The sequence below is a fragment of the Vipera ursinii genome (assembly GCF_947247035.1).
Source record: "Vipera ursinii genome assembly, chromosome: 2".
Lineage (NCBI taxonomy): Eukaryota > Metazoa > Chordata > Lepidosauria > Squamata > Viperidae > Vipera > Vipera ursinii.
This window is the reverse complement of record NC_139513.1, coordinates 115,853,412-115,879,698: the sequence shown is the minus strand read 5'-3', so window position 1 is coordinate 115,879,698 and position 26,287 is coordinate 115,853,412. Positions and strand designations below refer to the sequence as shown.

At 39.0% G+C, this 26,287-nt stretch overlaps 2 protein-coding genes across 5 annotated transcripts in view; one reads left to right on the top strand and one right to left on the bottom strand.

The window, feature by feature from the left end:
* The window catches only part of HEXD (hexosaminidase D), an 18,244-nt gene extending 5,110 nt beyond the window's left edge, over window positions 1–13,134 (top strand). For both annotated transcript variants that reach the window (XM_083352369.1, XM_083352368.1), the window contains 11 exons: window positions 530–639; window positions 1,391–1,478; window positions 1,672–1,836; window positions 3,271–3,454; window positions 4,774–4,845; window positions 6,020–6,215; window positions 6,709–6,791; window positions 7,665–7,743; window positions 9,240–9,341; window positions 9,617–9,706; window positions 12,490–13,134. In XM_083352369.1, coding sequence (XP_083208495.1) covers window positions 530–639; window positions 1,391–1,478; window positions 1,672–1,836; window positions 3,271–3,454; window positions 4,774–4,845; window positions 6,020–6,215; window positions 6,709–6,791; window positions 7,665–7,743; window positions 9,240–9,341; window positions 9,617–9,706; window positions 12,490–12,658 — 1,338 coding nt within the window. In that variant the 3' untranslated portion in view covers window positions 12,659–13,134. The remainder of the gene's footprint in view (window positions 1–529; window positions 640–1,390; window positions 1,479–1,671; window positions 1,837–3,270; window positions 3,455–4,773; window positions 4,846–6,019; window positions 6,216–6,708; window positions 6,792–7,664; window positions 7,744–9,239; window positions 9,342–9,616; window positions 9,707–12,489) is intronic.
* On the bottom strand, window positions 12,729–26,287 carry CYBC1 (cytochrome b-245 chaperone 1). 3 transcript variants are annotated; one of them, XM_083352372.1, is made up of 7 exons: window positions 25,650–26,287; window positions 24,848–24,980; window positions 24,033–24,074; window positions 23,260–23,333; window positions 22,669–22,783; window positions 16,329–16,473; window positions 12,729–15,702 (listed from the first exon to the last, which is right to left on the bottom strand). In XM_083352372.1, the coding sequence occupies exons 2-7, from the start codon at window positions 24,930–24,932 to the stop codon at window positions 15,597–15,599; spliced, it is 567 nt and encodes a 188-aa protein (XP_083208498.1). In that variant the 5' UTR covers window positions 24,933–24,980; window positions 25,650–26,287; the 3' UTR covers window positions 12,729–15,596. The 3 variants fall into 3 exon arrangements, with proteins under 3 accessions (XP_083208498.1, XP_083208500.1, XP_083208499.1); XM_083352374.1 differs by having other exon boundaries at window positions 22,669–22,765; window positions 25,650–25,841; XM_083352373.1 differs by lacking the exon at window positions 25,650–26,287 and adding an exon at window positions 25,249–25,333.

Here is a 26,287-nt window from a genome sequence, read left to right as displayed (position 1 = left end):
CCAGAGAGATCTGTCATAACGTTGAACAGTCGCTAAGCAACTGGTGATAAGTCCACGACTACCTGTACTATGAAACCATCATGACTATTAGCCATTATCTTGAATGAATTCATCTAATTCCTCCCATGTTGGGGACCATGTTTTCCAACCATCATCTTTCCATTGCAAGGTTATATACGTGCTGTGTATTGTTCCTATTAGTTGTCCTGAATCTCCCACATTCACTTGAAATGTATGAACATGGATTCTAGCACTTTGAAAGAAAAAAGCTGCTTCTTCCCCATTTTTGTACTGTATGCATAATGTTTATAGTTTCTCTATAAGAAAGGAGAATGCCAAGGAAGTGTCCACTCTATGCTTGCTTTATTTTTTTAAATGGGGCAAAAAAAAGAGCTAAAACATGTTATCTCACAAGATCTAGTGATCAATATACGTGGGAGGCATTTTCTAAGGCCATTGTTACCTTATTAAAGTAAATGTAGCAATTCATCACTGACTAGAAATTTGAGATGTTTTATGCAACCAACAGATCTTCCCATTGCTCCATGTCCTGGGTGCAAATGGTATTCTCCTTGAATATGAGGATATGTACCCTTATGATGGAGAACTGACGCCACTCCGAGCAAATGATGCATACAGGTATGTTAGCCAGCCAGTCATCTTAGATGACATAGTCTCTGGTTCTCTTGTCTCATTGAAATCCCAGGTTTTATAGAGCTGTACCAAGCAAAGGGGATGCAGTGGCTCAGTGGGTTAGGGCGCTGAGCTTGTCGATCAGATGGTCAGCAGTTTGGCGGGTCGAATCCCGAGTGCCGCATAACAGAGTGAGCGCCTGTTACTCGTCCCAGCTTCTGCCAACCCAGCAGTTCGAAAGCACGTAAAAATGCAAATAGAAAAATAGGGACCACTACGATGGGAAGGTAACAGTGTTCCGTGCGCCTTTGGCGTCTAGTCATGCCGGCCACATGACCACGGAGACGTCCTCGGACAAGCGCTGGCTCTTCGGCTTTGAAACGGAGATGAGCACCGGCCCCTAGAGTTGGAAACGACTAGCACGCATGTGCGGGGGAACCTTTACCTTTACCTTACCAAGCAATTGGAACTGATGTAAATTTACTACTGAGAGGCAAACTTTATTTTTTTAATATCCCTCAAAACCAATCCCATTCAGTGCTTATTTATTCTGTTTGCTCTGTACTTGGTAGTAGTTCAGAATCTAGAGTATCTAATATTTAGAAACTTTGTTTAAATTTGCTGCAGGTATGGACACGTAAAGTTGATGCAATCTGTCCACTATGCAAAGCAAACACGTCCATGCAAGATGGAATTCTAAACAAAAAAAACTGGTATTAAATGTATAATTTATTAATGAAGGTCTCTCTTTTTCTAGTCCCTCTGAGGTTAAAGAGATTTTAAAGCTGGCAAAGTCGCATGACTTAGAGGTTATCCCCTTAATACAGACATTTGGACATATGGAGGTAAGTGCCAGCTCCTAGATAGGGACATTTCACCAGTTTGTGTAATTTTTGTACTGTAATTCTGAGTTGCTTTATTGATAGCTTTACTTACCGTATACAGACTTGCATTTGAAGTTATGCAATTTTCTGGATTACTGTATTATATTTGCTCTGGTTTATGGATGACCGCCTCTGGTTCTTGCTTCTCCTGCAGTTTGTTCTGAAGCACAAAAAATTCTGCCACCTCCGGGAAGTGGCAATGTTCCCCAACACACTGAACCCTCATAAAGAGGATTCCTTGAAGTTGATTAGCACAATGATAGAGCAAGTAATGGCACTACATGACGATCTCCGATGGTTTCACATTGGCTGTGATGAGGTAATGCTTGGAAACATGGGCCTGAATTTGATCAGGGGAGACAGGGCCGTTTAGCAGTGCTCATAGTCTATTGGCACATTATTATATTTTCTTGTGAGGTTTTTTTTTGTTAAATTTATTTGCCACCTATCTTGCCCTGGGGTTACTCGAGACTGTTTTAATGTTTTTCTTCATGCCAACTTCCATGGGATCATTCTGATCAGCTTTTGTTATGCATAAAGAACTTACACTGTCTTATCTTTCATTTTAGCCACATGTCATTATTTTTCTGCTAATTTGATTTTACCCTGGTGTAAGGAAGATGAAGAAACCTCCTTGCAAGACAGGGAGGAAAACACAAAAAACATATATTTCAGTTAGCGGCTTTCCTGAAACAAAATATCTGTGTTTCAGTTTTGATCCACACAAAACACACACACACACACAAAGGTGCAAAGTCCCTGCAGAGAGTAGATGAGGCAGCACACACTAACGTTGTTCTAGTCACCCTGTAAAATGACTACAGAATTCCACTGGGTTTTGTTTCAGTCAACACCCAGAGTAATTTCATGGTTTATTTCCACCAAACAGTGGCTGATTCAAAACCAAAGCTTTGAACATGATGTTTTCTTTCACATTTGGAAGAAAATGTATTTTCTTATTGTGTTCACACCTGTACTTAGATTAATAATAATAATTTTGCCTAACCATCCTTGCCACTGTCCTGCAGTTGTCTGATATCATGATATATTTTCTTACAAACTGCACAGTATAATTTAGCTTTACTACTTCATAAATATTGGAGTAGAATTAATAATGCCTGCAGGATTTTGTCAAGCTTCTCAGTGAGGGAAATCGCAGATCTCTAAGCACTTAAAAGTTGAGCCTGACTCCTCACTGTGACATAGCTAACGGTTCTCAGATGCAGTTTTGCTAAATTAGAATCTTTATTTCTGACAAGAATGAAGCCACACAGAGTGATTGATTGCCTACTGTTAGTGCAAAGTAGTACAATAATTTTATACCTGGGGTGTGTTAAAACCAGATTTCTTTTGATTTCTGCCTTGTCCTCATCAATTTTCCAGATATAGAATTTTGGGATTTGCTGGTTTTCACATTTGTTAGTCCATTTTAACGTGACCTGACTTTATTTACTAAATGATTTTATATCTTGTTTTTTGACCAAGAGCTCAAAAAGGCCTACGAGTGTTAGATGATTTCCAAATAACATTAGCAACATGAAAGAAGGTACTTGAAAGAAAAATAGGTATCTTGAGGTGCTTCTGCAGAAGGAAAAGCAGTAATAAATGAAATATTCCCTTCTTTTCATGGTAAAGATAATCATTCTGAATGTGAAAAGCAGTTCTGTGATTATTCGGAAAAGCTGTTTCCAAATGACATAGCAACATGAAAGAAAAATACCATTGAACAGAAGTTTTGTTTTTATATCTTCAGGTGTATTACCTTGGTGAAGGGGAAGAATCCAAGCAATGGCTGCAGCAAGAAGAAAATACTGTTGAAAAATTGTGCCTAGCGCACATGAAAGCAGTGGCCAGTCACATAGTCTCAACCCATCCCACAGTGAAACCAATTGTGTGGGATGACATGCTGAGGAGAATGAGTGAAGAAACTCTGAGAGGTAGGTAATCCCAGCTGCAGCTTTGGAATATTTCTGAAAGGTCACTTTTCATCAGTCACATTTGCACGAAATAATAAGCCATTAGGCTTGCTTAATGTGAAAGTGCCTGCAGGCCAAAGCAGCCTGTCTACCAGATCTCCTATCTATATTTGTTTGGGGTCTCACATAGAAACTATCTCTTTTTCAAATTATCTGTATGAAATAGTCATAAATAAATTATGGGTAGTATCTATAGCTAAATTGAGCAGAAAGGAACATGCATCCTATATTTGGGTAAGATTAGCTGTTTGGAAACCTACAGATGGATGTTTGGTAATTGCATTGCTTGAAATCAAGAGCCAGTGCACACACAAATATCAAACAAACTTTCTTGTTTGCACTCTATTGAGAATATAAGCGTTATAATCCCATAATCTCTCAAGGATCTTGAGGTAGTTTTGCAGAAGAAAGACCAATTATAACCGTAAAGGAAATTTTCCCTTCTTTCTTTTCACGATGGAGATAGTTATTCTGAATGCATAATGAAGCTCTTTGACCTTTTGGAAAAGCCTTTTGCATTTTTCATAAAAAGCTACTATGTTTGTTTAGTGGCTATTTCTACCAAGTATGAACATCATAAAAAAGTAAGCATTGAACCAAATAAATTTTTAAAATATGGATAAAGCCAAATTGCTATGCTATGTGAAGTGGAGTTCTTTTGGGAACACTAAAGACACACACACACACACCACACAAAGCATTTAAACCTATAATCATTATAACTGGCACCAAAAAGAATGTCTATTGTGAACAGAAAAACAGCTGAAAAATAAAAATTCCATAACTGTATAAACGCTCCTGCTTCAAACAACAAGAAATGTAGAAACACATTAATGAAATGAATTCAAACAGATATTGTTGAATTAGAGGTAAATAATGTTGATTCAGTGCAGAACTGGGGAATTGATGTAGAATTGTATCTTCTTCACTCTTGCCCTCACAAACCATATTTGGGACTAGGGTCAAGTATATGAAGTATACCTTCACATGATTCATAATTCTCCAAAACTGGTTTAAAATTAAAATACGAAAGTTAAAAAGGAAACAGTATTGTGAGATCAATTGTACAGTTCTTGTACAATTTCATGAGTGAATGATAAAATTACTTGTTTTGCCCATTTTTATCCCTGGCTTTATTAATCCATTCCAAGAGAACTTTCTTTTCAGAATCTTAGCCACTGTTCTCTAAATTACAGAAATAGGAATTTTCATACAAACCTGAGAACAAACATCATAAAAGTTTGATCATCATAATCATTGGCATTTCTGTTTCTTTCCAGATTCTGGGTTAGCACAACTGACAGAGCTGATGATTTGGGATTATTCTCCTGATCTTGATGTGGAGAGTAAAGGTTTGAATTGGATGTTTTCACCTGGAAAAAGTGTAACTAAAATACATAGTCTTGATGATCAGAGTAAATACAGCTTCCCATCTGCATTCAGCAGATAGTATGTTACACTAGAATTGGGATTAAATTTCCATTTAGTCAGGAAGGTCACTGGATGTTGCCAGAATAAACACAGAGTATGCTTGTTTAGAAACAGTCCCTTTTTGCTCAAGCTTTTAACAATAACCAGCAGTTGGCCTGATTGGGTATGGAGGCACTAAATACGAATGGCAAAACATTTTATCTGCTCTTTATTCCCTTTGTGCTTCTGACTCACACAGAAACACACACACAGCATAGTTGAAAGCAGCAGAAATATTGCTACAGAAACAATCCCATTTGTTGGTGTTCCTGCCCTTTTTGCTGTTTTCCCAAAAGATTAATGGCTTCTAATTATAAGCTAGCCATTTATTTGGTTGGGATAAGATATAGATCGAGTCATGATTATAGATTTTGATTAAGGTCTGACTTTCAGTCTGAATTTGCATAATGTGCCAAAGCAATAGACTGCATGACTTAGTATGCATCTGTTCTATCATCTTTAAAAAAAAACCACAATTACTCTCATGGGCAAGATATATAAGCAAGAAAGGAAAACTTACTGTATTTGTTGATATATGTTAAGGTAAAGAAATAATTAGCCTTTTACTTCTAATTCTTTTTTACAGTTTCATTTCAACAGGAACAATTTGTAGAATTATTTTTAAAAACATCTTGGAAAGAGAAAGTAAGCATGTTTTAATAATAAATCTATCAGTGAAAAGAAAAGAAAACTCTGAGGGAAAGCCCCACTCATTTCAAAGGTTTTAAAACAATTGCCTAGGTGAGACAGTTGAAACAATACAGAGTTGGTGTTCAATACTAATTAGTACCTGGAGGTGTTTTTTTAAAAAAAAGAAGATAATATTAGGCAAATTCAGATCCTACATTTTAACTGAGTTGATCAGCTCTGTGAACAGAGCCTTAGAATCACTATCTCTTAATACTTCATTACTAATCTGAAGTTAGTTTGTACTTGTTGCAAATCAGCTGTAGGAAAAGGACCTTAACATCTCAAAATTTTCATAAATTTTGCCCATAAATTTCCCCTTTTAATAGTTCATGTAACCCGTGTCATTGCTGTCTCTTTTTTATGCAGCCAGTCTCATTGAAAAGTACCAGAAGTGTAACTTTCCAAAATTCTGGTTTGCTAGTGCCTTTAAAGGAGCCACTGGAGTAAACCAGTGCTTGACACTCATTGGACATCATCTTAAAAACCAAGAGCAATGGCTGAAAGTGGCCAAGAGCTGTTCTGTTGGTATCATAAGAGGGATCACTCTGACTGGCTGGCAAAGGTAACTACATTGTATATAGATCGGTATATATAATAGCATCATTAGTATATTGAAAATTTGAAGAACAGTCTTAAAATTGGTTTTGGCCAATTTTTTTCATATTAAATCATCATACATCATCATGAAGCCCTAGCTTTAAAAAAACAACTTTAAATTCCTGATCGTATTGGAGCTATCACTTGAGACAAAATTTCTACTTTCTCCATTAAATTTGATGATTGCCTCCAATTGAGTCTAAACCTCTTTGGCATCTTCTGTTTGTATCATTTTCACAACTATCCTTGGTTCCCAGTTTCCTAAGACCTGAGGTTTCCTTTCATATTGCATCTCCTAATAATTGCATTGCATAAAGGTGCTCAGACACACTGGAAAAGCACATTCAGATGTGTTATATGTTATTTGTGTTAGCTGAAGAGGTATGTAGTCCTAAAGTTTTTACATTCTGAGATGCTACTGCTATATTGCCTTACTAGGCTTGCTTTTTTTTCTTTAGGTATGATCACTTCTCCGTTTTGTGTGAACTTCTGCCTGTGGGAATTCCATCCTTAGCTATATGTCTCCGAGCATTAAGGAATGGTACAGTATGATTCTTTCTTGAGTCAGTTAAACCACATGCTTAATATCTATCAACTCTTTGAAGTAATCCAGACAGGAAACTCCAACCATGAGTACTCACGCTAACTTTATTGTAACATAGTAACAGAATCTTGCAAGTCTACTAGCACTTCTCCTCTCTCTGCCTTTCCAGAGAACTAGGAAGGGTCCCTTCTGAGACATTTTTTCACCCCCATTTCCTCTGTGTAGTAAGATATCTCTTACTACGTAATACCAAAAATTCTACATTCCTTCAAAATACCTTTTTCTCATCTAATTTAACCCATGTTTTTAGGTTTGTAACTTATAATAGGCAGCTGTGTTCTTTCACTACATTTAGTACTTTATATGACTAATTGTTTTACCAACATGTGAGATAACAGACTGGAATCTGAGGCAGTGATAAAGGAAAATACTCTTAAATATTTGAGCCCTATCTTAGATATTCCCTGGCATCAAATGGCATCAAATAGGAAAGATCAGATAACGTTAAGCTTTTTACATATTTATTTAGAACTTCAGAGACAGATCTAATCTGAAGATTACAGATTCCAAATGTTAAAGTGTCTATAGGATCAACAGCTTTTTCATCAACAGGAAACAGATGGGTAAGGTGTATCCAGAAAACTGATACAGTCATATGTCCAAATGAGGAACATCTGAACAGGACCTTTACTGCTATTATCACCAACCTGAAATGAGGCAGCAAGAGCATGTCTGAACACTAATGAGACATTTTTGGCATTCCTTCTTGATTTTCCATTGCCATAGTAATAAATTGCTTATAAGATAATTATCTAATTTTGTTTCCTTTCCAAATTTTATGCTTAAAAAAATTCTCTCTGGATCTTCAAGGTGGCTATTCAGAAAAACTGAAAGAAGATGTAGAAAAATTACTGGGGCTCTCCCATTTGGAAATAAACACCTTCATGAGGTAAAAGTCCCATGTTTTTCATTGTTATTGAATTATATTACAAATTAAATCTACTATAACTAATCTTCAGAATAAGGATTTGGGAGTGGAACATTTTAGAGAACCCCAAAACATTTTGTTTTGCCTTAGAATTGTGCCAAAATTCCATGATCGTGTCATTCCAGGGACAGCTGGACATTCCAGGGTTCAGCTCTTTCAGGAAGAAATCCTCCAAAAGCAGAAGTGGTTTGACATATCACAAGTCATAAAACTTTTGAACCTCACCCAAAATGGCATGGTTTGAGGGGAAGATGTGAAAAATTCCATCCTTAGTTTTGCACATCTTTTCTCCTAAATTAGAAGCAAGCAAAGCTGCATAGTACATTTTTTAAATTACGTGGAAAGGATTTCCAAGGATAATAGCATCTTGAAGAGATACAGAGGCCATTGAAAAAAGAGGTATAGGACCACAAGTTAACATCCTTGTCTTAAATATTTAGCAATCCAATCAAGTTTAATTAAATAACAGGTAATCTTTGGGTTATGTCCATTTGTTCAGTAACCATTCAAAGATATAAGGGTGCCTAACAAATGGTACTGACCATGGGTTGTTGTAATTTTGTCCATCACAGCATCCCCATGGTCATTTGATTGTGATCCAGGTACTCAGCAACTGGCTCGGATATCCAACCATTGCTGCGTCCATGGTTATGTGATCACAATTTGTGACCTTTTCTGCTGGCTTCCTATTTCAATGAGGAAGCAAGCAGGAAGTCACAGTCACAAGGTCCTCACTTAACTGGGACTGCCAGAATTGCTAACCAATGCATTTCACATGATGTCATGCTTTATGACCATGTTGCTTAGCAATAGCAATTCTGGTTCTGACCCCAATTGTTTGTAACCAGAGGATTATCTGTATAGCTATTGGCTGTTACACAAAAATATGTCTTCCATTTCTGAACATTTGATAGAATCTGTTCATTGTCATTGGATAGAAAACTGCCATCCATTTCTGCTTTAACAACTTATTTAATATTCATTCTTTCACTAATGACATCTTATTAGCAGACATCAGTAAATATGGGAAGGACATCTGAACCAGGTGAGGTTTTTGCTACTGAAGTTCTTAATTGTGAGGAAGTTAACAACTATATACTGTATGTTTTCCTTCTACAAAGATTGATCCTTCTATTTATTAGAGAAGACCAAGGTTCATTCTCTTCCCTCATTTAATGGATACTTACTTTTACTTTACTTTACTTTTATTAAATTTGTATACCGCCCTTCTCCCGAAGGACTTGAATAGGGCTCAGGCATCATGCAAAAACTCCTAAATGTATTATCGGGAAGCTCATTCTTTCCCAATATTTTATTAATATATTTTTAAAATTCCCTTTTAAAAAGGCTACCTAGGGTGATTCACAATCAAATAAACAATATAATATCTAGTCACTTAAAATGTTTTATTCTAGCAGTTTATTATGAAGGCTGATGCAGATTTTCTTTTTGAACAGTGACATCACAGGGACTTTCCCAGGAAATGAAATTCTCTCGCTTGTGACTCAAATTGCATTCTACCTCAAACCCTCAATAGACGAACTTTTGGAAAATAACAGGTGAGAAATCACCCCTCCCCCCCAAAAAAAGTTGACTCTTATATATTCTTACATATTATCGAATTTGTACCTGCATAAAATACAGTATCATTTTGTAATGTACTAAATTACTCAATAAATATTACATCATGGTTACGTGGCATTTAAAGAGTATCAACATTGTATTAAATGGTCCTAAATAAATGTCTTCTAAATTTTAAATAGCATGATTGGACTTATGTGATGTCTCTCAAGTCATTGTTTTTTTGTTCATTCATATCAGTCTGAATTTTTAGATATGTTACAGGCTGGTTTAGTCCCTATCACAGAAAAAGAAAGAAGATCCATCCCATAATGATTCATCACTTTCAGCCAGATGCCATAAGGTAATTCAAGATCTGTGATCTCCTATAAAGTCTGCATTTTTTAAAACTAGTTTGGGACTGACAGATGGCTATAGGTTTGCACTCTTGTTCAAACCCATCAATATAGCCAGTCCCATGTTGGGACTTAAGTGATGTTCTTTATGGATTCATTCCAGATTCAATCAGGTTTAGAGCCACAGTTAATGGGACTTATATTATTAGTCATAACAAATATCTCATTGCATTTTCAGTGCATCAGCTCAGATATAGTTACATGTTATTGTAAATTTTGGTCAGCTGGCATAGTCCAAAACTTAATCAAATTCAGAAATAGCAAAATATATTACTTATTACCTTATTACAAAAATAAATTATTCATTGATTCACTCGTAGGTGTGTGTATGAGTATGTATCAAATAACATTCTTAAAGGCAGGGAGATGAATAAAAACAAATATATCTATCCCCTATTTTTGAACTTCCTCAAACTACATGACTGCTGGAAATTATGAATTATTCAGGGAAATTTAAATTGCCAACTTAAAAGGCTTAAGCAAAGAATGTTGACAAAGTGCTGGTACCTTCATGGGACTTGAAAGGTGAATTTAGCTAGGCAGAGATCTTAATATCTAGAGATACCAGGGGGGGATTATTTGATCCCCTGCTGATTTTGTACGTTTGCCCACTGACAAAGAAATGATCAATCTATAATTTTAATGGTAGGTTTATTTTAACAGTGACGGCATAACAACAACAAAAATCCAGAAAAATGCATTTTAAAAATGTTACAAATTGATTTGCATTTTAATTAGTGAAATAAGTATTTCAATCAGCAAGATTTCTGGTGTCTTTTATACAGGTAATCAGCTGAGATTAGGCGCACTCTCTTAAAGGGAGTACTCTAATCTCAGCTTGTTACCTGTATAAGAGACAGCAGTCTACAGAAGCAACCAATCAGATTCCAAACTTTCCACCATGGCCAAGACCAAAGAGCTGTCCAAGGATGTCAGGGACAAGATTGTAGACCAACACAAGGCTGGAATGGGCTACAAGACTATCACCAAGCAGCTTTGTGAGAAGGTGACAACAGTTGGTGTGATTATTTGCAAATGGAAGAAATAAAAAATAACTGTCAATCTCCCTCAGTCTGGGGCTCCATGCAAGATTTCACCTTGTGAAGTTTCAGTGATCATGAGAACGGTGAGGAATCAGCCCAGAACTACACGGGAGGATCTTGTCAGTGATCTCAAGGCAGCTGGGACCACAGTCACCAAGAAAACAATTGGTAACACACTATGTCGTGAAGGGCTGAAATCCTGCAGCACCTGCAAGGTCCTCCTGCTCAAGAAAGCACATGTACAGCCCCATCTGAAGTTTGCCAATGAACATCTGAATGATTCAGAGGAGAACTGGGTGAAAGTGTTGTGGTCAGGTGAGACCAAAATCAAGCTCTTTGGCATCAACTCAACTCGCCGTGTTTGGAGGAGGAGGAATGCCAAGAACACCATCCCCACTGTCAAACATGGAGGTGGAAACATTATGCTTTGGGGGTGTTTTTCTGCTAAGGGGACAGGACAACTTCACCTCATCAAAGGGATGATGGACAGGGCCATGTACTGTCAAATCTTGGGTGAGAACCTCCTTCCTTCAGCCAGGGCATTGAAAATGGGCCGTGGATGGGTATTCCAGCATGGCAATGACCCAAAACACATGGCCAAGGCAACAAAGGAGAAGCAGCACAATAAGGTCCTGGAGGGGCCTAGCCAGTCTCCAGACCTTAATCCCATAGAAAATCTGTGGAGGGAATTGAAGGTTCAAGTTGTCAACGTCAGCTTTGAAAGTTTAATGACTTGAAGAGGATCTGCAAAGAGGAGTGGGACAAAATCTCTCCTGAGATGTATGCAAACCTGGTGGCCAACTACAAGAAATGTCTGACCTCTGATTGCCAACAAGGGTTTTGCCACGAAGTACTAAGTCATGTTTTGCGAAGGGGTCAAATACTTATTTCACTCATTAAAATGCAAATCAATTTATAACTTTTCTGAAATGCATTTTTCTGGAATTTTTGTTGTTATTCTATCTCTCACTGTCAAAATAAACCTATTAAAATTATAGACTGATCATTTCTTTGTCAGTGGGCAAGCGTACAAAATCAGCAGGCAATCAAATATTTTCCCCCCACTGTAAGGTAATTAGCAGAAGGCTGAGACTTAACTAAAAATATGGAATGAGACTGGATACTAGATGTCAGAAAATGATAAGAGAATTGCTGGGGAAAGAAACACAGCATCTGAAGAAAGAAACAGGCTGAGGAGCAGAATCTCAGATCTTCAGAATCTTGAATACACAGGAGAGAAAATAGCATTGTACAAGAATTAGAAACACAAGCAACTTCAGAAATGGGAAACATAGTGAAATAACTGGTATTTAATCAGATTGTTGCCCCCCTCAAGGCAGCGTTATCTATATTGACTGCAGTAACACTCAACAGGCTTTTTAGAGCCAGGTAAGAGAGAAAACAAGAGATCAGCAAATCTTGCACAGTGCAGAGGAGAACAGTTGAAGAAATAGAGTTGGCAAGAAGGAAGCTTAAATAGGAATGGAACACAATGAAATGAAAAGTAATGGGAAAAGTAATGTTTTAGTTTTTAATCTTCAGAATGTTACATAATGTCCTATTTAATGCTGACTATCAACTGAAGAATGAAAACTTCTGGCAGATCATAGTCCCCTTCTTGCATCTTCTCTTCTGTGCATATTCTTTGTAGCATTTTATTCAACATATTGATCACTTTTTTCGCTTAGGCTTCTGACCAAATGGACTGTTCTAATGGAAAAGTTGCAAACAGCCATGAAAAAGATTTTCTACACCTCTGCTGTAGAAGAATGGATAGAAGAGAATGTCCAACCAAGCCTTCAAAGACTTCAAGGAACAGTAGATGATTTGAACTGTGCAGTACAGGAACTCTCTTAGCATTTTAATATATGACTTTGCTAATTGGAAACCCAACTTTCAACTAGAATCAAGCAAATAAATAATAGGGTATGTCCAAATGAATTTTATTAAGCTTGGCATTACAACAAAAACCTGAGGCTATGAGTATTCCATCATGCTTCTATACATTCCTCTGTGTAAAGGTGTACACAGTGTAGAATTTCCAAATTTAAAAATCATGCAGACATTTTATCTGTTAAGTAAATCTTATTAATATGCTTAGAATATTTTCCCTGAAGTGTGAGAAAAGTTAACTATAAAAATTTGTCTCTGAGTACTACAGTGGTTAGGAATCTTCTAATTAAACAGTGGTAGGACATCCAGGGAACAGCAAAGGGACTGTCTTCATGCAACCAAGAATTTTAAGGAAAATAAGATAGTGAGAGTTAGCATATAGACAACCTAAAAATGGGCTTGTACAAACTTTACATGGAATTTGTAATGTGTGAGAAAAAGAAAGCACACAAGAATAATCTCTTCCATTTAACTCAGTCTGTTTATAGTGTACCACAAACAATCTTGCATCTGTTACACTGTTTCTTAAGCTGTGCATTTATTTGCACGGTTTCTGGAAACTGAACATTTAGTGATTTAAGCCTATAAAGCACTAGCTCTTCCTTTTGTCAGATATTTAATACAGGAAAAATATGCAATTTTGTTAAAGCCAAGCACCTTTCCATTTTCAGTATTAAGGTTCATCCAGGCAAGAACTCTAATTAAATAGTATTTTCCAATAAATCAAACTGCCTGGTTGAGATTAGTTTACAACCCAAATGTTTCTAAGTAAATGTTGAACTTATTTTTTTTGCAGAATTATATAAAAGAAGAGTGCCTATCTTATCCTAGTCAGATACCAATCACATTTCCAAGAATTTCTCAAAATTGATTCCAACAGAATATCCTAATATTGACCCCCAAATACCATCTGTAATGAGTTCTGAGATGAGCAGTGAGCATTAGGTTCCATTTACCAAACAGGTGACAGCCTTATGCCTCAATTTCCAGATGCAGCTCAGGTTCTCTGACCATCTCAAAGATACAAGTCTATGTTGGATTCAATTTGATATGGAATCATTATTTTAATGTTCTAATTATAATCTTGTTGAGATGGATATTTCTTCTATTGTATTTCAGTGAATTGTGAATTATCATCCAGTTTTTAAAAGTGCACATATTTGTAGACACAGTGCTATTGCTTAATTGTGCAAGAAGAAACTTTTAATTTCTAATGCCCTATCTCCAGTAAACAAGTATTTACAAAATGGAGTTTATAACTTTTCCTAAACCATTGTTATTTTTTAAAGCAAGAGATTGTTTTAAAAAGGAAAGCATTAAAATGTGTTTATATAGTATTTGGATATCTGACAAGAAATATTAATGCTGAATATGAAACAGTGCAATAATTTTTAAATTATATAACTGAAAAACCACTTTATAAAGCACACTTTCCAACAAACATTTTAACACTTTTCAAATAACCTGACCTATCTGAACAAAAATGTCTTTTTGACATTTAGTGTTCTACTCTAAGACACTTAGAAAATGACTAAAGAATTATCAAGACAATATATTTTGAGAATTTCTAGAATGTGAGGTATTTACTTTTTATATCTGGAAAGCAATGACAGACCCTAACACCTTTTTAGTTTAATTAAATATACTCGATAAGCCTTTTTAATACTTTTCTTTTTAAAAAACCCTCTAAACAGGAAGATTTCTCTGACATACACCATTTCCCCCATTTTTAAAATAAAAATCCATCATTGAATTATCTATTAGACTGGATGTTTCCTTTGAACCGCAGTAAATTTAATACAGACATTATTGGTACTTGGCCCAGTAGAAAATTAACCATAATCACCATCAAACTAATGTTAGAAAAAACGATATAATAATATGAATCATGAGTAGGAAACAAACACAATCATGTGCACACACATACAAACTTCCTTTGTGCTGATCAATTTTAAAGATGAAATATCAAATGTGGTTCCTGTGGAAAAGCTAACAATAGTGTACCACAAACAATCAAGCCAAAGATGTGTTTTTGAAAACTTGCGTTTAAAACATTTAATTTCAGCTCTCTACATTTTAGAATTTATTATAGTCACTGATTTACCATTAGACTGGAATCACCTCTGTGGGTTGTGATTAGACAGCTAGCCTTTGGTTGGAATCCCATTTATGTCCTTTTCTAGATAGGGAGAAGCTCACTGTTAAATTACAGACTGGCAACCAAAATTTTACAGACTGCCAATTAACTACAAACAGGAGTCGAGTTTTGTTTAAAACAACTTGGGATCAGGACAAATTCCATGTGTAATTACAGACCTCGTGAATTGCTAAGACAATTAGAAGAAGTTCTGTGCTATGTAACATGTCTGTTGCTTGTCAAGTCAGAGTTGTTCCTGCTTTTTGAATGTTCTTCCCCTTTTGTTTAGAAAAAACAAGAGTTTCAGATCTGGATGTAATGCCAAACTGGTTTGCTCTGAATCAAAACCTTTTATATTGCTCCTCCTGCAAAAGTGCAGTTGTTGAGAAATAGCACGGTCCATATTTGAAGTCTATGGCCTCAATACTCTCGCTGGAGGATTTTATTGAAATTTAAAAGAATCACAAGAAGTACAGAAGGGGAAAGAAGTAGGCTCAAGACTTATCAGGAATTAGATAATCGTCTAAATTATGTCCAAACGGTATTCCCATCTGAAAATCTTTCATTTAAAAGATCCATTTTTCTAGAAAATATGGAAGACTTTAAACTCCTTTCTGATTGTTGGTTAATATCATACACAGGAAGCTAACAATTAAAAAGTTGTTTCTAGAACTTAAGAATGTAACAGATTCAAGTTTTCTACCATTCAGACAATTTTTGGTTTCCACAGAGTTCATGCAACTATTTGCCCTTTGCTTGATCTTCTTAATCACTAACATCTGTTCCACTACTCGTTTCAAGGCCTTCATCAATCTGTAACTCGTTTAGATCAAGGAAACCAATAATGAGGTTAGCCACAGCCTCAACATCACTGAGGAAGAAAAAAATAATAGGCAAGATTTAATGAATCCAATAAGTTGGTCATGAAAATATGGAACTCTCTGCATCCATCTAGTAAAGGGAAAATATTTGGAAGTATAGCAAAACCTCTGGCCTTTATTGTTCCCATGTCTGTTTGAAAGAATATCACAGGATTTTAATGTTAACTTTTATTTTCAAACTGAATTAAATTTCAGTCTGATATCACAAAATTATTTAAGAAAAATAAGTTAATTGTATGGGTTTCAGATACCAATTCTCTTCCTGATATATAATTAAGAAGTATTACATTAATTTACCTGAAGCACTATGCTTTTCCTGCTAAACTCATTTTAATTGGAGAACTGAAAATATTGATGGCACATTTCTGACATCTACACTTAAAAATGTCAAAATAAAATACACTTAAATTCATTCTGGAGTAATTGCAGTCATAAAAATGCCATAACATTATAACTTTAACCAAAAAATGTAAGTTAATGCACAACTAAAGAATTTGAAAAGAACAGTAGTAATAAAAGGACAGTTGGGTTTTTGAGAATGTGATTGCCAATCTCAGGTTAAATGATACCTCCTAACATATTCTAATTAATCACAAAAGAGAAAGTTCATACATACCTTCTGCAGCCCATTACTGCACTCTGTGTGAGAGGGTGTGAAAATCCAGTGCCAAATCGCAATACAATTAGGTACCCCTTCCCAAAGTAACGAACCTTCTCTTCTTCTACATTCACAGCCTGTATTTCACCCAATGGAACAACCACTATTTGCAAGGAGCAAACAATGAATTGTTAGTAAAATAATGTCAAGCAATACTATGTACAATTCACACCAAAAATTAGTAAAAACTATTTGGATCTCCTTGCATGCCCACAGCTGCCTCCTATTAATTTTAGGCCCAACAGAGCTAACAAGGATTGACCCTAGATAGGAGACTTTCTGAATTCTTCCTCAGAAAATACTAGCATAAACTCTCTTTTTCCTCTACCACTTAAGTTTCTCCTCCCAGCACTTTTGAATGATGATTTGTAGATTCCAAGGTAAGAATGGAATTCATTATTGATGTAGTGAAAATCTTTTAAAGCAACAACAGACTCCAAGATCCCTCAAACCATAAACTATAAATTTAGTTTCTGTAGTGAGGAATGTGGTGGCTATGTAGTTCGGATGTTGGAGGTTAGCAAGCCCATGTTCACCAGAGTGCTGCTGTGTGAAGAGGTGAGCTCCCGTCATTCACTCTAGCTCCTGCTGACCTAGCAGTTAAAACATTCAATTGCAAATAGGTAGGTACCATTTTGGTGGGCACATTAACAGGACATGAAAGGAGCCCCTATCTGGGCATTCCCCAGTTGGTGATGTCACCAGCTAATCCTTTCAACCCAGAAGTGGCTTGGTGCTTCCAACATGAATGCAAGCGAGTTTCTGTAGCTGATTACTAGCTTAGAAACATCATGTTGGTGTTAATATTCTTTTGGAAAGATGAACGTATGTTTTTTTTTTAGAAATTTAAGACTTCTTGATTTGCTAATTTTTCAAAGAATAGAAGAGTTGTCCACTTTCAACTATTACACAGGGAATTCTGTGTTTTCAAGATTTAAATATATTTGTGTCTTCAAAATCCTACGATAAATCAATATACACTATTGTTAATTCTATATGAAGCAAATATGGTCTTAGTAGCTATAAGCAAACTCTTGGTGGAAAATAGAAGTTTACATGTCCAATCATTCTGGTATTCTTGCAATCACAGCATAAAACAAAAACTGTTTAGTTGGTCTTCCGGTTTCATGTGAGCAGTGAAGCAATTGAGGGATTCGGAATACCGAGCCCTTCTGCTGAATTTCTTTCTGTTTGGGGACCCTAAATGGACCAGGAGCCGCCCTGGAGAGGTGGCAATAAATGAAGGTAGTCCAAGGGACCTAGGAGAAATGGTGGTCTCCCCGATCGGTCCAGGAGAAGCCTTCCAGAAACCAACAGAAGGAAGGCTAGCTAACTCCATTGTTTAGCCTAAGCTGCAAACAACAGAAGTCAAAAGCTCTACTTTAAGCTGATTGTAAGCAGCGCATTTGAATCTGGGTAAGAATATTGATTTTCTCTATCCTACCTACTTTCCTGAAGAAGAGAACTCCCAAAACAAAAGACCTCTGAGAGAGAAGGAGGGAGTTTCTCCCCCACCTTTTGGCAATTGGAAGTGGCAAATTTCACCCTTTAGGGAAGGAAAAGATTAGAAAGATCTGAAAAATGAATCAATGCTGACACCTATTGGTGGACGAGGATTATTAGGGGACAAATTTCTGCCTCTGACCTTCAAAGTTCTCAATAAACACAGCTGTTTAGATAAAGTGAGACTTACAAATCTGAGGGAACAGAAACAAAGAAAAAAAGACTTTTTTATGAACTCTTTGGACTATACACATCTATTTAATTCTGACTTCAAAGCCATTTCCAAAGGGGGGGAAAGGAAAAAAAATCTGGACTTTTGGTCATTATGGAAAATCAGAGACTTATAGAAAATACTTATCAAGAAACAATGAATACTTCACAGGAGGAAATATATGAGAGACAGATAACAGAGCCTTGGTGGAGCAGTGGGCTAATGCCTCCTTAAGTAACACCAGCTGCCTGCAATTAGTGCAGGTTCACATCCCACCAGGCTCAAGGTTGACTCAGCCTTCCATCCTTCCGAGGTAGGTAAAATGAGGACCCAGATTGTTGGGGGCAATTAAGCTGACTTTGTAATAATGCCGCTTGGGGGGGGTGTATGAAAGCCGTAATAAGCAGGCATATACATAGAATGAAGGCTACTGCTAAGTTTGTAAGCCACCCTGAGTCTTCGGAGAAGGGCGGGATATAAATGGAATTTAAAAAAAATATATGATAAGCTGCAACCAATTCAAAGGACAATGATCTCAAACTGCAATGAAATACAGAACAACTTTGAAAGTATAAATTAACTAGTTTAATTCTCCTCCAAGAAAACTCTCAGGAAAATATAGCAGAAATGTCTGAACATAATTCCGAGGATAGGGACGTAAAGATGGAATTTTACAAAACAAAAGAATATGATTTAATTGAAGTGGAAGAAAAGATAACTTACATTTCAACGCTTCAAAGCAAATTTGAGGATAAGAAAAAGGACTGGGAAAAACATTCTACAGAGATACAAGGAAAAACATCAGAACTGGAGAGACAAAAAGTGACAAGAGAAGTGGAGAGAAAAGGAAGGAAAAAGATTCCTAATAAAAAGAAGTGGGCAAATGCCCATAACAAAGATACTGATTTACCTTCTTTATCTACAGTAATAAGGTAAAGTAAAGGTAAAGGTTCCCCCGCACATGCGTACTAGTCATTTTCAACTCTAGGGGCTGGTGCTCATCTCCGTTTCAAAGCCGAAGAGCCAGCACTTGTCCGAGGACGTCTCTGTGGTCATGTGGCCTAGACTAGACGCCAAAGGCACACAGAATGCTGTTACCTTCCCACCATAGTGGTCCCTATTTTTCTACTTGCATTTTTACGTGCTTACAAACTGCTAGGTTGGCAGGAGCTGGGACGAGTAACAGGCGTTCACTCTGTTACACGGCACTCGGGATTTGACCCGCCAAACTGCCAACCTTCTGATTGACAAGCTCAGCGTCCTAACTCACTGAGCCACCACGTCCCTATCTACAGTAATACCTATGATTAAATGGAAAAATCTTTTGATTCAGCAAAGTACATTGATTAAGAAAGACACTGGGTAAAGAAAAAAGATTAAAATGGAAACTAAGAAAATAGATGATGGGACCTATCAGACAGAATACCTAAAGAAAGAAGCATTTGTTCGAATATGGTTAAAGAAATAGAAAAACTTTGGAATATACCACTTTAAGAGGGATGAATTCTCCAAATAATTCCGTATATACTTGACTATAAGCCGAATTTTTCAGCCCACTTTTTGGGCTGAAAAATCCACTTCGGCTTATACTCCAGTGAACAAAAAAAGAACTGTCCCTTCCTTCGGGCCAGGCTGCTGAGAGAAGGGAGCGGCAGAGCCTTGCAGAGCTGGTAGAGGTGGCGGCAGTCCAGCGTTGTTTCTCCCCCTTGTGCGTACGTGTGTGTGTCAGACCCACGGGAATGGCTGGTAGGGAAGCGGCATTCCGGCATTCCCCCCCTTCCTGTGTGTCGAGCCCACGGGGCTTGACACACAAAGAAACGCAAATGCCGGACTGCCGCCACCTTTACTAGCCATTCCTGCGGGTCTGACACACACACACACACACACGCACGAGGGGGAGAAACAACGCTGGACTGCCGCCACCTCTGCCAGCCCTGCAAGCCTCTGCAGGGGCGGCGGGCGACGGCGGCCGCGGCGACCGGAGAAGGGAGCTGGAGGACTCGCAGCAGTCCTTAGGGCGTTGGTTGTTATGACTGGGCGAGAAGCGCGCGCGCTGGAAGGGGCTGGCTGGAGGGCGCTGCCTCGGCGCCTCGCATTCCTTTGTTCTGCGGAGGGGGCGGGGGGGGAATAAAGGCGGCAGGCAGCGCTCCAGTGAGGGGGAGGGGGAGAAGAGGAGAATGTAAGCCCTGCTGGCTCGGGCAGGAGTAAATAAAGCTGGATAACAGTTGTTTTGTACGGACCGAGCGAGAGCAGAACAAGCTGGCCGGAGGGAGGGATGAGTCTCCAGTCACGTAGCGTGTGTACTCGCGCTGTTCAACGCGGGGAATGAAAGGCGGGAGAGAGGGAGGGTGGAGAGCTCCTCCCTGCTTCCCTCTCCCGGCTCCTTTTTGCCTTGCAAAATGGAACTGGGTTAAGCCAGCCGAGAGCACGCGCTTTCCCCCTCCCCAGCCGGCCTGAGGGACCCCTGCCCCCTTTGTGCCTTTTGCCTTGCTGGAATGTCGCCAAGGCACTCGGCCGACTTGCCCTGCAGTCTGCATCTCCTTGGAAGTCCAATACCTCTGGAAATCTCCACGTTGGAGAAGCGGCAGAGGCTTGCAGGGCTGGCAGAGGTGGCAGCAGTCCAGCATTGTTTCTCCCCCTCGTGCGTGTGTGTGTGTGTGTGTGTCAGACCCGCAGGAATGGCTAGTAAAGGTGGCGGCAGTCCGGCATTTGCGTTTCTCTGTGTGTCAAGCCCCGTGGGCCCGACACACAGGAGGGGGGGGACGCCGCTTCCTTACCAGCCATTCCCGCGGGTCTGACACACGCACGCATGCATGAGGGGGGGAAACGCCGGACTGCCGCCACCTCTACCAGCCGTTCCCGCAGGTCTCACACACACACACACACACACACACACACACGCACGAGGAGGGAAACAACGCTTGACTGCCGCCTCCCTAGCAGACCTTCCCTGCGGGATGTGCTGCCAGGTGTCAAGCCCTACGGGCTCGACAACACAGTGGGGATTGGGGGAGCACGACCGGTGGCAACTACCCAGCACCAGAGAAGGCCCAGCTGCGCCCGCGCCCATCAGCTGTTCGGTGGGCGAACGCCGGACCCGCAGCCGCGCCAACTGCTGAGGCAGCTGTGGGGAGCCCAGCCGGTGGAACCCGCCCGGCTCCGGAGACAGCCCGGCCATGCCCGTGCCCATCAGCTGTTCGGCGGGCGAACGCCGGTGGAACCCGCCCAGCTCCGGGGACAGCCCGGCCACGCCCGTGCCCATCAGCTGGTCGGCGGGCGAACGCCGGACCCGCGGCCGCACCCACGGTCGGGGGGGCGAACGGGGGCGGCCATGAACGGCCACAGAGCACACGTGCTGGCAGGGATGGCTGGGAGAAGGCTGGAGACGGCTGCCGGTGGTCGCGCAGCTCCATCAGCTGGGAGGCGGCAAGAAACAGCCGCCGGCGGTCGCACGGTCCGGGCAGCTGAGCAGTGGCCAGGAACAGCTGCCGGTGGATGCACAGGCTTCGGGGGGGCTTCACGAGCCGGCGGCAGCGCGGGGTGCTGTGCAGCTGCGTCTGGGCTTTGGGGGCTGTCAGGGGGCCATGGTTATGGCGCAGGGTGTTGCGGCGGTGGGGGGGAGCACGCCTGGGAATGTAGAGGGGAAGCAGGGCTTACACGCTGGGGATCTCGGCGCTGGTGGGAGGAGCTGGGCGTGGGTTGCCGGAGTAGAGGGGTGGGGTGGCCTGGCAGCCTGATGAGCGGACCCTGCGAACCGTGGCCGAGCCAGCTCCGGGATGCTGCCAGAGTCAACGAGCGGCTCGTCGTGGCACAGAATATAGATATGTTGCTAAGAAGGGGCCAAGCTTATACTTATACTCGGCTTATACTCGAGTCAATAACTTTTTTCCAGTTTTTTGGGGTAAACTTAGGGGTCTCGGCTTATGCTCGAGTCAGCTTATACTCAAGTATATACGGTAATATGCTTCTTTCTTTTTTGTAAAAAAACACACCCTGAAATGACTTAAATAAAGCAAATGTTTTAGGTACTTAAATGTGACGGAATTTAAGAAAAGTATTAAAAAAACTGTTTAGTTGAACTACAGGGGTTTACAAGAATAGTGCCTTCTGGGATGTTTCTTCTACATTCTTATCTAGCTGATAACTAGGGTTTCCTGGGGAATCCCCTTTCATGTGCTAACTTGGTCTAATTCTGCTAAGTGTTTTTTAAAGTCAAGCAAGGTGATCCAATGCTGCCACATCATGTAAGGACAAAATGAATAATAGTTGCAAAACTCTTAACTCAGCAACCACTGGAAACAAACAACCTACTAGTTATTATGAAAACAAAAATATTTAATCTCAAAACCAAAGAGAACACTGAACAGAAATTTGTAGCAACATGGTGGCTTCTGCAGGAGTCATTTTCTTCAGGTTTTTGCAGAGACAAAACTTTAACCTGCCTAAGCAAACAGGTTAAAGAATCACAATTAAGAGAAAAGCTAAATAATACTTTACTACAATATGTACATATATCAGGATCAAGTAAATATCTTACTTTCTATACAACATGCACCATACTAAGAAAAACACTTGTTGCTTTACCTTGTTCGTGGCCAGCTCTTGAAAAGGTCAGAAGCTTTTTGTAAAGGCTGAATGACTTTAAGTAAACCTTTCCTGCATCTTTTTCAAATATAGCTTCCTGTGGGAAATAAAGCACCTTACGAAGCCATTTATTGGATGAGAGGAAAATAACAGTTGTCAGACAAGTATAAACATTCTTTTCTCTAATAATGTGAATAATTAAAATAGTCAATATCATGTATTGGATCATGTAAGTAAATTTAGTTTCAGATCCTCCTTAAAAAGTAAAATGTACATAAATCTCACATTTCCCATCAAACTCTTTATCTCTCATTTTCAGAAAAATCTCAAATCTCAGTCTGAATCTCAAACTGGATTGTTCCAATTTTGGAATGAACTATTTCTTAAAAGCCTTTCTGACTATTATTTGTTGAATCACTTCCAGAGCAACTGAAATGGCTTTTTCCAAAGCTAGAAGTACTTTTTGATCAGACAAGTTTGAGAACAATCTATTCTGGATTCAACGCATTCCATTACTGAATATTTTGTCTTTCCCCAATTTACTATCTGGCCAATTAAACTAACTTTTTTGTAAGATATTACAGTACTTACTTCCCACTCCTCCAGGTTTTGTGCAGCTACAAAGAGACAGCCAACAAGATAAAAAAGTTTCCAACCCAGGGTATCTGAATGACAAAATAATATTTCAAGTTATGAATACATTTCTAATTTATACTTTGTTTAAATTATTTGTAGGTATGAAAATGTGGCTGAAGATAAAAATCACATCCAACTAAAAGGAGAAAGAATAAGAGTAAAGGCTAATTTAAGACCACCTAGTATTAAAACAATTACAAATGCTTTCAGCGGCTCACTAAAAGTTCTTTAATACAAAAATGACGAGAATAAATGTACCCTTATAAAGGACTGTAATGACAGAAGCTGATACATGCCAACTGGTAATAATATTTTAAACTGGCAATATACCAAACTAAAATAATGGAGAAACTTGTGCAGAGCCTATTGAAGCAAGTACCATGAGCTGCCATGTAAGAGAGAAGAGGAAGGCAGACACCATCAACACTTGCTCTTACATTAAGGAAAAATTGGCCATTTTGCCTCTTGCATTTTTATTAGAAAAATAGTCATTCTACATAATGGGGGGAGGATGTTCATTGAACCAACATTTGTTAACATTTGCACACTTCCTCTCTTCCTTATGAGGTGTCTAGGAAAAATGGAAATGTATACACTATAAAGTTCAGAACTGTTGAGCACAACACAAATCAGAACATAATAAATTCAATAAATTTAAAGAATGGCTGAGAGAAATGTGTGTTTTTTAAAGATATTATCAAGAAACTAAACTTTTCTGGTGAATTTACCTTCACTATAATAAGCAGCAGCTATGCCAATGGAGGAGATCCCTATAGAGAAAAAGGAGAGAAATTAATTTACAATTTAATTCTACTATTTAAATTAAACTATATAAAAAATTTTGTGCTTAGAGGCATTTTAGGTAGATTAACTTCAAAAGAATCTTCAAAGAAAATAATTCTAGCTGTTTTCTTGAATTCAATTCAATGACTGTTATGGTGCTTTAGAGCTAGTTAGCATAAAACGTAACAATCACTTCCAGAGTTTGTCCTCTTCCATCGATTTGACTACACATCTGATCAATTCTAATATTTCAGAGACTAATCAAATCTTTATTACACCTGTTCTAAAAGAAAAAGACATTAAAATACTCTGACCTGATTCTCCCACTATTTTTTCCCTGCTGAGTTAAAAGGATTTGTAAAGGATTAACATATAATAATGAAAGGACAGTTAGAAATAGCATAGTGCCAACTATTGCATTATCTTCTTGAATTGACTCAAATAACTGTTTGCAATGATAGAATGATTCTGTGAAAGTTTTTATTAGAATAACTGAGAGATATTCTCAATAAATACATCCCAGGTCAATGACCTGAAGTCAAAATTCGGATTAATATTACAATCAACATGCAAAAGCCAATTCCATCTATTCAAATTGTTGTCCAGGATATGGGAACAAGCAGTCTTGTTTTTATAAAGTATTTGCTGCAAGCTTCAGCCCTGAAGAGAGAGCAATAAATTGTCAAAATTGACTCTCTCTTTTTTAATGGAGTCGTGTCATTTGAGCTTTCTTTTAGATGTTTAGGAGAAACAGGCTTACCTACAAGGACCGACCAAGATCTGATGCCTGGGGATCTCTTCAAGTGAAGGAGTGAGTTTGAATGACTTTCAACTTGCATATACATCTTTGACAGTGGGTAGGAAGTTATAGTGCCACAAAGCACTCACAAAACCTAAAGAACAAGGCAGGAAACCAACTAAGTCGTTTTTTTTTCGACCAAACTACAGTTTGGTAGAAACTGTTCCTCACACAGTTGTCCATGCTTCCAGCATTTTCCGTTACATGCATTCCCCCCCCCTCCACAATATGAACAGCACCAAAGCCCTCGTTTCCCACTCTCCAAACCAACAGCAAATTGATAAGCTGCATTTTGTATATTTATTTATATATAGCGCTTTAAGGGTGCAGTTAGCAAACGGGAAATAAGAAGGTGGCTTTACTTCCTTCCCCGTTTTGTGCTGCACCGCCGGCGGTCCATTCTAAGAAGTACAGTACAATCCTGAAGAGCCGGAAGGGTCCAACGCCCTTTTCTCGCTCTCTATACAGCCCTTCAGACGTTACTCTTCCGGGCACGTGTTAGCCCCTTAGCTCAGGGGTCTTCAAACTTGGCCCTTTTGTGACTTGTGGACTTCAACTCCCAGAATTCCTCAGCCAGCCATGCTGGCTGAGGAATTCTGGGAGTTGAAGTCCACAAGTCACAAAAGGGCCAAGTTTGAAGACCCCTGCGGGTTAGCTTAACCCCGGGAGCCTTCCCTTTCTTGGTCCTCCCATCCCTTCCATCGCCGTTCAGAGAACTGCACGGCGTCAGATGTCTCCATCCCGCAGACGACGCATCCCTCACCTAAGTGACTGCCCGGCGCTTTCCCGTTTGTCCTTCGGGCGACAAACGCGTCGCCGAAGAATCATAGAACTAAGACAGCTCCCTTGTAACCAAGTAGGCAGCGAGTTTTGAAAGGCAGACCGCGCCTCAAGTTCAATAGAAGCACACAGGGTAGAGTTGCCCACAACGCTCACTTCCTTTTCTGATTATTATTATTATTTTTTTCCCTAAAGGCGATGCAGAAATTGAAGAAGTTCTAAGAAACGAAGAGAGCCGAGAGAAGACAGGAACGACTTGGGGCAAAGCGGGGACCTCGCTGCCTAGTTTCCTGTACAGTTGTGAGTCTTTCCACCTTAGGCGAACGAGTGAAGAGCGCACGGTGGAGCGATTTTATCAAGGAAGAATAATAATATTAGATTTTGAATGTTTGTTCTGTTTGGTTGTTGGTAAATAATATTCATTTTCTTTTTTTGAAAAAAAAATTATAGCGTATATGTTGTCAGCCGCTGAGAGTCGAAAAAGTCTATACTGGGCAGCTTTATAAATCTTGAAATAAATAAGTTGTTGGCACATCTGCTATGAATTAGAAGGCATTTACAGCATATTATTCTTACTTAATGTAGCTTGGTTGATTTTCACTTTATGCAGTGTTTTGATAA

Bases quoted from the DNA above. Each gene is read 5' to 3' on its own strand.
- CYBC1 (XM_083352372.1), bottom strand. From the start codon at position 24,932: ATGTATATGCAAGTTGAAAGTCATTCAAACTCACTCCTTCACTTGAAG. The intron at 24,075-24,847 runs GTAAGCCTGTTT...TTTTCTCTATAG, and splicing joins ATCTTGGTCGGTCCTTGTAG to GGATCTCCTCCATTGGCATA. The intron at 15,703-16,328 runs GTATGTATGAAC...TTTCTTCCTCAG, and splicing joins GCAGTAATGGGCTGCAGAAG to TGATGTTGAGGCTGTGGCTA.